Here is a 12,616-nt window from a genome sequence, read left to right as displayed (position 1 = left end):
AATAACACTCTTCTTTACACACTTTTAGTTGTATATTCAAAACACATTTTCAGATTATTAAATTGAATTGTCTCTCCAAACACAATTCAAAATAAAGTTTCAGAGAGGTGTGGTTTGTAAGCAGGAAGATCTTGTTTCAGCCTTACCCATCCTTCTGCCTTTCTTGCCTTTGCACTGACTGTCAATGCCAGACGTGTAGATATGTGCTCCTTGTGTGTTCTGGATTTTGAGTGGGGAAAAGCATTCAGTCTGTAAGTTTTCTATAGATATTTTTCAGGTTGAGGAAATCCCCATTCTCTGATTTTGAGAATTTTAAGCGTGAACAGATGCTGAATTTTTGTCAAAAAGTTTTTTTTTCATCTTTTGAGATACTCTTTCTCTTTTGGTTAAGATGACAGATTACATTGGCTGAATGTCAGTTGTTGAATCAGCCTGATATTCCTCATACAAAGCTTTTCCATGTATTGCTTGAATTTATTAACATTTCATTAAGATTCTTTACGTATGCTGAGGTAGTGGTCTCAGGGGGCTGGGACAGAGCATTGTGTCCCAGGCAGGTCTGGACTATGTGTAATTGCATGTGATCCTGTAAGAAATACTGCCCTTCCCCGTTCTTTCCTTGGGCTCCTTCGTGCTCCCAGTGTTTGTCTTCAGACCTTATAGAAAAGTTAGGAAATGTATCTTCCTCCTGTACTCTATGGAGTGTTTAGTAGAGTAGGATTCTCTTTTTAATGTTGATAGCGTTTAAGAGGGAAACTGTCTATGTCTGGGATTTTAATTGATACTTGGGGTTTGGTTGGTTCTTTGGTTGGTTAGTTGGTTGGTTGGATGTTCCGGTAAGTTCTGTCTGTGTAGCCCAGATAGATTCATGATCGTCCTGTTCCTGCTCTCAAGTGCTAGCATTATAGGTGTACATTACCATATTCAGTGTCTTAATTATGTGTTAATTACTATTATCAGGACTTGAAATTTCCCACAGTAAGGAATGTTGTAAAAGTACTTGAGATGAAGCCACCTTTGCATACATTAGATTTGAGAGGTCTTGTTTTGGAGGTGGGAACATTTTATGTGAAACTGGATGTATAGTCCTGAAGCTCTGATGTGTGAGGTTAGAAATAAAATTTCGGGGGTAAGGTAACCGTCTTGTAAATGGCATCAGAACCACCAATCTTAACATTCCCATCTGGGGCCCAGGAACATGGAGGGGGGCAGGGAGAGTAAATGAGTAGGACAGAAGGGAGAAGAAAACGGGGTGAGCCTGGGCAATTGAGAAAGCCAGTGAGTCTAAATGTTAAAGGGGAAGAAAGTGATGAAGTGCAGGGAGCTTCCAAGGGCGGCAGTCCAAAGAGGACAGAATTGTAGGTGAGGGAGATGGACTTGTGCTGCTAGAGGCTGGCATATGGCTGCGGTGGCACTGAGTTAAGAAGTAGCTCCCATTTAGTGACCCTGTTTGATTCTTAAAGATGCTTGTGTTTGTCCTAAATTCTTCTTGTCATGCACTCTGTTAGATACAAGGGATGTTTAAGCACCCTTTACAAATACAGTCGTCTATTTAATATGTTCACATACTCTGCTCTTCTAATATTATCAATGGATTATAAAATGTGCACAGAACACAGACATTTGAAAATGAAGACTGACCGGTTCACAAGTGCAGAGACTGTTTGCCCTGCAGAGCTGTGTAGCTGGGACTTCTGTTCAGTTGTAGTTGTACTGTGCTCTTTCTTCACTTCATGTGCATGATTGCTGAATGCCTCACAAAGTACTAATCAGAGCTTAGAAGTGAACTTTTGATAGGAAGAATCCTGAAAATTGAATGCAAGGCCTGAGCATGATAAGCACTGGTTGCCCATGGGCCGTACCCCACCCTTCAAGTAAGCTGTGCACGTCCTTAGCACGTGTGTAGGGCTTTATGCAGTCCATGTTTTGCTAAGCAAGAAAACTTGTTTCACAAAGCAAACAGACTGGTGTTTCTTATCAAAGTGTGCCGACTTATCCATAGTCTCCAAGTTTGATATCACAAGGATCAGTGTTCAAGTATTACAGTACTGGTTTTAATATACTTATTCTTCTTTCAGATGACATTAAAGTCTCAGTTAATGACTTTATCATCAGAGCAGCAGCTGTTACTCTTCAGGTAAGTGGTCAAACCAAAGTAATTTTGGCTTTTAAATGTCTGTTGGCTTAAGATCTGTATAATGTCATTGTTATTGCTAAAGTATCCTGTTATTTAGTTTAGATGCTTTACAGGTAAGGAAACTGAGAATCAAGAGTTCCCAAAGTAACTAGCAGAATAAAGAGCATGGACCCAGTCCACACTGATTGGTCCCTTGTACTCAGAGAAGAGCCAGCCAGCACTGGAGATGAGGGAAGTCAGCAGAAGTCTGTGTCGCCTCTGCTGCGGCTTCACAGTTACTCGGGGCCTGGTCAGAGTGAATTCTAGCTCTCTTCCAGATCTGATTGATTTTGATGAGATCTTGGTGCCTTCTCCTTTACCTTCATAGATATTGCTGTGCCTGAATTTGCAGTCTTCTCTTCATTTTTAAAGCGTGTATTTCCCAGAAAGTTGCTTACTTCATGCAGTTTCCATGTAGCCAGGACCTCTGGCTGTTGTGGTTGACCATGTTGACGTTGCCTGAGATGCTCTAAGCGCCACCTTGCTTGTATCATTGCCAGCTTATTTTCCCCAGTTACTTATTATATGTTTCTTCCTTTTCTTAGGTCTATTTGATTAGAAAACTTGAGTGTGGAATTCATTTTAATTCTCTAAAAGGGTTAAGAGTTTGAATATTGTTATGAATCTAACTTAGATCATATCTCATGGCTGTTCATTATGTAGTCATTAGTTAAATGTCATTTCAAAATAGTCTTCCCTATTGGGGGTGGTTTAGGATTTTATCTTTGGTGTGTTTGTGTCTATGTTTGTACATGTGTGCGTGGTCACGAACTCCAGAAGAATGCTGCAGATCCCTTAGAGCTGGAATTACAGGCAGCTGTGAGGTGCCTGATTCAGATGAGTCAAACACCGATCCTCTGCAAGAGCAATGTCTGCTCTCAACCTGGCAGTCTGTACCTGTGTGTGTAATGTCTGTCTCCTGTTTGTGTTGCTTGAGAAATTGGTTTTAAATAGAAGACTCATTTACTGAGGGCTTGTTAATATGCATTTCAGAATTGTGCTAAAAAGCTGAGTTTTCATGCCAAAGGAAAGTAGTTGAGTGTCACTATTGTTTTCTGCTGCACTGTCCCCTACAAGTTCATATTGGTCATGTAGTTCAAACTCTATATATCATCGCTATTTTCTTGGTCATGCATGTGCTGAAAAGTGTTTGTTCTTCCCAGACATGAACAATAATCAATGTTCGTTTTTTCCTCCACACCAAAGTTCTATGTATTTCCTTCTGTCTAGCTGCATTCACATGAAGAATAATGTAGGTCACATCTCTCTGACTATAGTCTCAGGCTGCTTCCTTCATAGCATGTTTTCTTTCTGCTTACAGCAAATGCCTGGAGTTAATGTCACCTGGGATGGAGAAGGCCCAAAGCATCTGCCCTCTGTTGACATTTCAGTGGCTGTGGCAACAGATAAAGGTTTAATTACACCAATCATAAAAGATGCAGCTGCTAAGGACATACGGGAGATCGCTGACTCTGTAAAGGTATGAGTCCAGAAGAAGACTGCTTCCAAACTGTTGGCTCTATGTTCATCTTAACACCTGCCGAGAGGGCTCTGTGTGTGTGTGTGTGTGTGTGTGTGTGTGTGTGTGTGTGTGTGTGTGTGTGTGTGTTTTCTCTGCAGAAGAGGGGTGATCCCAGGTACTTATTAAGGTTTTCAGTTTTTATTGAGGCACCTATAAGGATATTTAGTATTCAAAAATTCTAAAATTAATATGTATGCAAATTACAGGCCAGCTTCGTTCATGTTCTAGGCAAGAACTTAATTTCCAAAGTCTGAAATTCACTCTTAAAATTTGTCTTAGGGTTTCTGTTTGCTGGGACCAAACACCATGACCAAAAAGCAAGCTGGGGAGGAAAGGATTTATTTGGGTTATACTTCCACAGCACTGTTCATCATTGAAAGAAATCAGGACAGTTCAAACAGGAGAGGATCCTTGAAGCAGAAGATGATGTAAAGATCATGGAAAGGTGCTGTTTATGGCTTGCCTCCCATGGCTTGCTCAGCCTGCTTTCTTATAGAACTTAGGACACAAGCCCAGGGATGGCGCCTCCCACATCAATAACTGATTAGGAAAAGCCTTACAGCTGGACTATGGAGGTTCCTTCAATTCAGGTTCTTTCTTTTCAGATAACTCCAGTGTGTGTCAAGCTGACATAACACTAGCCAGTGTGATGTTATTTCTGGTAGATTTTAAAGTTGCAAACTACTGAAAGTAATTAGCATTCCCAAGGATTCCTGAATCTCTTGAAAAGCAATTTTGAAGACCCAGTATGAAGGCTTTTTTTTTTTTTTTCTTTTTTCTTTTGTCACTAGCACATAACCACATTACAAAGTAGGGATGCATACCAGTCAACTTTGACAGCCACTGTAATTCCCAAGACCATTTTTTGGCAGAACTATTACACTAAAGTGTATTGAAACTTTAATATCTTTAATGATTAAAATGCAACAATTTTTCTTAATTGAAAGGTTGTACTAATTAGATCAGTTGAAAAGTCAAACTTCATAGTTTGCTTTTCTGGGATATAGCATAAGTCATTTTTTTTTGGCCCACAAGGGATACATTCCAAAGAACCCTCAGAGATATTGGAAAACACTCTATATGTACTTTTCCCTGTACATATAGACCTGTGCAGAGCTCAATTTATGAATCAGGCACATTACAAGTTTAACACAATAAGAAAGTGGAACAGTTATAACCAAGCAGTATACTGGAAACATATTTAAGTGCAGTATGCATTAGGTGAACATGAGCACTGTGGTGATGCCAGGAGAGTTGATCTGGTAGAGAGAGAGCTGTTCAGTGTCTTATGGGTTGGTAGTGAATATAGCATGAGAAAACTGGACCAGGAGACAGTCCATGCTCTCATCATGCTACTCAGGAAAGCATATAATTTCAAATTTACTATTCATATCTAGAATTTTCCATTTAATATTGCCAGCCTGGGGTTGACCACAGGGTAACTGAAATACCACAAAGTGAAGCTACAGGTTCAGGGGACACTGTTCATGAATTTTATGTGTGGAGGATTTTTAGCACTACTGAGAAACATGTACTTGAGTGTTGTGAAGGTGAAAGGAGTCTAAATGTTGAAGTGACATTTTTAAAATGTTAGGTGAAAGTTACTGATCTATAGAGCAGCAGGAATTTCCTAATCTTGGTGTGCATTAAATTTTACTATTACAAGTTTCAAAGTTCTAAGCAGTTTTTACCACTCTAACACCACATCATTTTTTTTTTTTTACAACATTTCTTTTTTTTTATTATTTATTTATTTTTTTTTTTTATTAACTTGAATATTTCTTATATACATTTCGAGTATTATTCCCTTTCCCGGTTTCCGGGCAAACATCCCCCTCCCCCCTCCCCTTCCTTATGGGTGTTCCCCTCCCCACCCTCCCCCCATTGCCGCCCTCCCCCCAACAGTCTAGTTCACTGGGGGTTCAGTCTTAGCAGGACCCAGGGCTTCCCCTTCCACTGGTGCTCTTACTAGGATATTCATTGCTACCTATGAGGTCAGAGTCCAGGGTCAGTCCATGGATAGTCTTTAGGTAGTGGCTTAGTCCCTGGAAGCTCTGGTGGCTTGGCATTGTTGTACATATAGGGTCTCGAGCCCCTTCAAGCTCTTCCAGTTCTTTCTCTGATTCCTTCAACGGGGGTCCTATTCTCAGTTCAGAGGTTTGCTGCTGACATTCGCCTCTGTATTTGCTGTATTCTGGCTGTGTCTCTCAGGAGCGATCTGCACTTCTGCACTTCTTTGCTTCATCCATCTTGTCTAATTGGGTGGCTGTATATATATGGGCCACATGTGGGGCAGGCTCTGAATGGATGTTCCTTCAGTCTCTGTTTTAATCTTTGCCTCTCTCTTCCCTGCCAAGGGTATTCTTGTTCCCCTTTTAAAGAAGGAGTGAAGCATTCACATTTTGATCCTCCGTCTTGAGTTTCATTTGTTCTAGACATCTAGGGTAATTCAGGCATTTGGGCTAATAGCCACTTATCAATGAGTGCATACCATGTATGTCTTTCTGTGATTGGGTTAGCTCACTCAGGATGATATTTTCCAGTTCCAACCATTTGCCTACAAATTTCATAAACTCGTTGTTTTTGATAGCTGAGTAATATTCCATTGTGTAGATATACCACATTTTCTGTATCCATTCCTCTGTTGAAGGGCATCTGGGTTCTTTCCAGCTTCTGGCTATTATAAATAAGGCTGCGATGAACATAGTGGAGCACGTGTCTTTTTTATATGTTGGGGCATCTTTTGGGTATATGCCCAAGAGAGGGATAGCTGGATCCTCAGGCAGTTTAATGTCCAATTTTCTGAGGAACCTCAGACTGATTTCAGAATGGTTGTACCAGTCTGCAATCCCACCAACAATGGAGGAGTGTTCCTCTTTCTCCACATCCTCGCCAGCATTTGCTGTCACCTGAGTTTTTGATCTTAGCCATTCTCACTGGTGTGAGGTGAAATCTCAGGGTTGTTTTTGATTTGCATTTCCTGATGACTAAAGATGTTGAACATTTCTTTAGGTGTTTCTCAGCCATTCGGCATTCCTCAGCTGTGAATTCTTTGTTTAGCTCTGAACCCCATTTTTTTAATAGGGTTATTTGTCTCCCTGCAGTCTAACTTCTTGAGTTCTTTGTATATTTTGGATATAAGGCCTCTATCTGTTGTAGGATTGGTAAAGATCTTTCCCAATCTGTTGGTTGCCGTTTGTCCTAACCACAGTGTCCTTTGCCTTACAGAAGCTTTGCAGTTTTATGAGATCCCATTTGTGATTCTTGATCTTAGAGCATACGCCATTGGTGTTTTGTTCAGGAAATTTTTTCCAGCTAACACCACATCATTAAAATTGCTATGTTAGCATTCTCTGGTCCTTGCATTTGAAAGAACGTTGGTTTAAAAGATGAGGAAGCAGTGCCCACAGCCTCCCAGCACCTAACAGGCTTGTTGAGCACCAGCTCAGGGTCCTGCTGCCCTAGCCCAGACCAGCATGCCACTCTGGGTCTATGGAGCATAAACTGGGCATAAGCTGGGTGCTGTGTTTAATCTCATTGGTCACTGTGCTTCAGCTGCTGCTCTTTTGATAGCAAGTGTCCTCCTCTGTGCTTTCTTCATGAACTTGACTCCTTACCCTAGGAAAGGTAAGCCAGCCATGTCCAAGTTTTAGAAGAAAGTCCCTGTATAGATACTATTTTGTTATTTATACATGAAGGTTTTATACTGTGTCTTATTCAAAAGTATAATGCTTTGAACAGTGTTCGAACAGAAAAACATTAGAGTGATTTTTAATTCTAGAAGTAAAACCATTTTGTGACTATGTGGACTGATATGTCTATCTCTTAAATGAATGTTTTGTGAGCCTGTTAAAGAATTCTAAAGGTGTTTGTAACAGTAACAAGGGCTGTAATGAACAGCAGCAGGCATCATATGTAACAGCTGTTTGTCTGTCTGTCTGAAAAAGGTCTTTCTGTGTAGTAGCTGTCTTAGAACTTGATTTGTACACCAGGCTGACCTTAGGCTCACTGAGATCTACCTACTTCTGCCTCCCAAGTGTTGGGACTGACAATATGTACACCATGCTTGCCCTGTGTGTCAGCTTTTGCTGTAAGCCGATCATATATGTTAGGCCTCTTCAGTCCTCTTTAAAGATACCCTATCAGGGACAAAATAATAATTTCATAGAATTGATAACCCGATAAAGAAAACACTTCAGTAATTTGTGTAAGCTTCTGTGCTGTTAAGTGGTGAATCTCTTGTTCAGTCCTGTCACCCGGACTCCAGAGTAGAGCATGTGCCCCGAACAGCCAAGCATTACCCCTCCCACTGAGTCTTTTAGTGGTAGTAGTGAGGCTGCTATTCCTCCAAATCAGTGATGTTTTCTAAAACAAACAAACAGAACCCCACATTCCATACTTAAGGAATGAACCAGTGGAGGACAGCTGAAGAATTAACAGTTAGACCACACACATGGCAGTGACCTGATTGACCACAAAGAAGCAAAGGAATGGAGCTTTGCAGCTGTGGTGCTCTGGCAAATCTGTAGGTAAGGATTAGGGTGACTGAGACAAAGTTAAGAACAGAGAGGTCTGAGTTCCAGTAATCCACCAGGGGTGCAGTACAGGCCTTGCAGGAATGTGAGAGCAGGTCTTCAGGCAGCTAGTGCACAAACTGTAAGGAGGCTAATGCTTGGGCCGGCCAGAGGGGAAACAGATTTTGGAGTGAGCCCAGGATTTGTGCTGGCAATGCACGCTTCTCCTGGAGCCTTGCTTGGCCGTCTCCTCGGTGTTTTGTCTCAGTTCAAGCTCTACCTTCACAGGCCTTCTGTATCTTCCATGACTTGTACATTCCCCTATCCTGTGTTCTCGGGATATCCCTTGCTGCCTCTCTCTCAAGTAATTAGTTCACTTCTGTGTCCTGTGTTCTGCCTGATGTTAACTACCTTGTTCATCAACGTGAATCCAGTTCTAGGAGGGCTTGGAATGCACTGACTGTTCAGAGAATTTGTATTTTAGTAAAACTTGCTGGTAAATTCTGTGGATCCCTGGCTAAGTCACTTCTTGACCCTTAGTAATCTCAAAGACATCAGTATTGGGTTAAAGGCAAGTTATAGCCAAAAATCAAATCTGTGGAATATTGATTTACATCATTTATATGTGTTTTACAGAGTTACTATATAAATTATATATAATTAATTTTACAGTACATCATAATATTTATACTTAATAGCAAACCCTAGGTCTTGTACTATCCTTATTTCTTCATTAAAAGGCAGAAGGAGGCTTATCCTGTAATTGACGAGACATGTGCAATGCTGTATTTTTCAGACTTACTGGGTTGACGAGAGACCTCCTGTAGGCCTTACGGGGACGTGTGCAGTGCTGTGTAGAAGGCATGGGAGGCTTGGTTGCTCAGTGTTGGTGCGTGTCTAACCGAGAGCTCCTAAGCTCTTCAGGGGACTTCGTAGTGCTTTAACCTCTGAGAGTGTCTGTTCTCCAGTTTCCTGTAATTAGTTAGACGACCGTTTAAATATCTTGGACCTGTCCTGAGAGAGGGTATGCCCTGCACAGTATGTCCATGACTCTGACACAATTGTGTTAAGTTACTGTACTCTGTCCTTTCTTCAGGTTCTGTCAAAGAAAGCAAGAGATGGAAAATTGTTGCCGGAGGAGTACCAAGGAGGATCTTTTAGGTAAGATTTAAATTTTTAATTGTCAGTAACATCAAGCAAGTAGAGTAAGATTTACTTAGTCCATGTCAACCTCTTCTCATGAACTTGTTGAAGACATTTTTAAAATGTAGGCTCAGTACCATGTACCTTAATTTAGATAGCAGGACATGAGAAAGTATAGTTCTTAGTAGTTAGGCCTTCCTATCACTGCTAGAGGAGCCTGTTGGTTCTAAAATGGGTATTCTTTGTATTAGCTGTTAGCTATCCTAAAATGACATCCACATTCTTAAGCTTTTATTTTTTACTTACTTTATAAAGAAGGTAGCTTTATAAACCTCAATCATTTCCTTTTTTGTGATTGTTATTAGCAGTATTTTATCATTATGTTACGTAATCTCTGTGTTAACGTGCCCACGTTGGTCTTACTCGTAGGTGTCACAGTCCTTTCCCACTGGAGCTATTGCAGTATTACAGCTATGGCACATGCACATGCTTGCCATTGTCTTGGGGGCCTATTTTTGGTGTGTGGTCCTAAAAGTAGAATTCCTCCTGGATTCAAAGTTTTGACAAATATTGCCAATGAGTTCCAAAATGATTGCAATGATTTTCACTTCTCATTATATGGAGTTGATGGCATTTTAATAGTATGTTTCAAATTTGACCATTTCTTGGGGTTTCACGATCAGGAACATGCCAAGGAATAGTGTTGGACACCTTTTTAATTCTTCAGTTATTTGGTTGTGGTAGTTCATCAGATGATGGCAGTGTTAGAGTCTGGGATCTGCTCTGTAGAACCTGCTCATAGGCCTTAGCATGTGCAGACACACAGCTCCTGTAGGTTGTATGTTCAGGTGGCTCTCGACCCCTTGTCCTTGCTTCTGCTCTCCTGATGATGTTTTAATTGGTAGAAACTCTGCAAATGAGTTTCTGTTCACCCGAGTTTGTCCTCCTGGTTGGTGACGTTGTGCTCTGTCAGGAGCTCCGGCCTTCCCAGTGCAGCTCTTCTGGGTTGTCGTGGAGGCCTTGCCATTCTGTTCTCTGACAGAGATTGCCATGTGCTGTAAAGCAGGAGTCCAGGATCTTTCTTTCCCATAAAGACATGAAGTCAGCCCAGGGCCATTACTGGAAGGTGTCTGTCTCCCATAGCAAGGGGAAGGTGACGTGGCTGTCTCGGTCAGCTTCCGTGTCACGTTTTGCATTGTGTCTGGCTCCTGCTCAGTCAGCACTGAGACCGGACTGTCGGATGGCTCCAAGGAGACCTTCCAGCTTGTTCATACTCAGGAGTATCTTTTCTGACTCCACGTATTCCAACACATTTTAGAGTCTATTTGTTCTTCAGACACAGACACACAGCATACGCCTAGCTGAGATTTTGATTGGGATTCTGCAACTCATTTGTTTTAGACCTTTGTTCATAACAGTCATAGACCTTTAAATCTCCTGCCTAATAACTATCTTTTGGCATGGTGCTAAATGATACTGTTTTCAGGTTTCATAGATGTTAATAACTTACATAAAACATAATTATCTTGACCTTTTACCTGGCAACATAAAGTTACCACTGAGTGTCTGTGTAGAGCTCTAGCTCTCATGTTCATCTGTCAACCCTGACAGCGCCATTCCTCGTCTTCACTAGCCACACCTCTTACATTTCCTCTTCTAGCCGTGTGTCACTGTTGAGGCCCTCCAGTTGAGGATTACCGAACAGTGGTTCAGTAATAGTTATGATATTTATATGTGTGCTGGTAGACATGTTCTTTGGCCCTTGAGTAGCATAGCAGAAGGTTCAGTACTAAAGTACGCAAACCTAACTGGGACCGTGCCGCCTTCAGCAGTGTTTTCTCCCCTCTCCAGTATTTCCAACTTGGGCATGTTTGGCATCGATGAGTTCACTGCAGTGATTAACCCGCCTCAGGCCTGTATCTTGGCAGTTGGAAGATTCCGTCCAGTGCTGAAGCTCACTAAGGATGAAGAGGGGAACCCCCAAGTGCGGCAGTACCAGCTTATAACTGTCACGATGTCAAGTGACAGCCGAGTGGTTGATGATGAACTAGCTACCAAGTTTCTTGAAACTTTCAAAGCAAACTTAGAGAACCCCATGCGACTTGCATAGCCTTCAGGACCGGGCGCTTGGTTGGGTGTTCATATGGAGTAGGTGAAGTGCGTATTTATCTAAGGCGAAAGCTTTTGGCCGGAGCTGTCTTCCTCTCCCTTGTATGTTTACTGTAGAAATAAATGTGATGACAAACTGTGACTAATAAAAAACATTTGCTTACTCAGATCCACTTTTAACCTCTGGTGCTGTACAGAAGGCATTAAACTGATGTAAATCACATCCTGTGTTTGATTCATTTGAAATTTTGAAATAATTGTGAATGTATGATACTGTAAAATTTAAAAAAAATATATGTACTGTCCCTTAATCCTATTGAAGTTATAACTGGGCTTCAAAGAGATGTCTATCTATATTGGGTCCTCTCTTTTTATAAGCAGTGCTCTTGATATACTTGAACAATTTAATATGTACAGTTAGTTAATTCTGAATTAGTACATAAGTACATTTTATTAGGGGTTGTGACAACATTATTAAACTTTTGTGTACATAAACCCAGGTGTCTTAGCTATATATATTTCCAGTCTTAATTTTCATTTCTATGACACTGTGAAACTAAGAAAACAATAGAAATGAAGACAGGAAGAAGAACAAAAGAGTTGTTTGTTCAGAGACCTGACCTTCTAAAGTTGGGGGAGCAGCTGGGTTTGTACCTGCAGCCTCAGCACTTGAGAGACTGAGAAAGGAGGCCCCCTTTGAGGCTGGCGGGGCTGCACAGTGAGGCCTGTCTCACAGAGGGGGCAGGAGAGCGTTTCACTTGAAAAGCTGCCGTTGATCTCAACCTCAGCAGTGAGCACTTCGCTTCCACGCCGAGTCGGAATATATTGAAATAAATTGTTCTCTTACCACACACTGTGAGTGTGTATTGTTTTACATACAGTGTTGCTTGCTGAAGCATTGTGCTCACATGTGTACTGTACAATCAAATGTGAGGAAATAAAAGATAAATAATAAAGTCTACTTTAATATGTACTCACATGTGTACTGTACAATCAAATGTGAGGAAATAAAAGAAGTTCTCGTCCACTTTAATATGACATGAAAATAGAAACGTGGTAAATAGGCTCACCGTGGTGGTTCACACCTATAATCTTAGTACTTGGAGTCTAAGGCAAGAGGATTCCCATGAGTTCAAGGCTAGCCAGAGCTAC

General features: G+C 41.2%; 1 protein-coding gene across 1 annotated transcript in view; it reads left to right on the top strand.

Annotated features, from left to right (window-relative positions):
* Pdhx (pyruvate dehydrogenase complex component X) overlaps positions 1-12,437 on the top strand; it is a 53,711-nt gene extending 41,274 nt beyond the window's left edge. Inside the window, exons 8-11 of the mRNA XM_032903807.1 lie at positions 2,079-2,137; positions 3,498-3,656; positions 9,309-9,373; positions 11,207-12,437. Of these exons, the coding sequence (XP_032759698.1) occupies positions 2,079-2,137; positions 3,498-3,656; positions 9,309-9,373; positions 11,207-11,465 (542 nt within the window). The 3' untranslated portion in view covers positions 11,466-12,437. The remainder of the gene's footprint in view (positions 1-2,078; positions 2,138-3,497; positions 3,657-9,308; positions 9,374-11,206) is intronic.
* The last annotated feature ends 179 nt before the right edge of the window (positions 12,438-12,616 follow it).

This window comes from Rattus rattus, chromosome 5 (assembly GCF_011064425.1).
Source record: "Rattus rattus isolate New Zealand chromosome 5, Rrattus_CSIRO_v1, whole genome shotgun sequence".
Classification (NCBI taxonomy): domain Eukaryota; kingdom Metazoa; phylum Chordata; class Mammalia; order Rodentia; family Muridae; genus Rattus; species Rattus rattus.
Note: the sequence above shows the minus strand (reverse complement) of the source record. Positions and strands in the feature narration are given on the sequence as shown.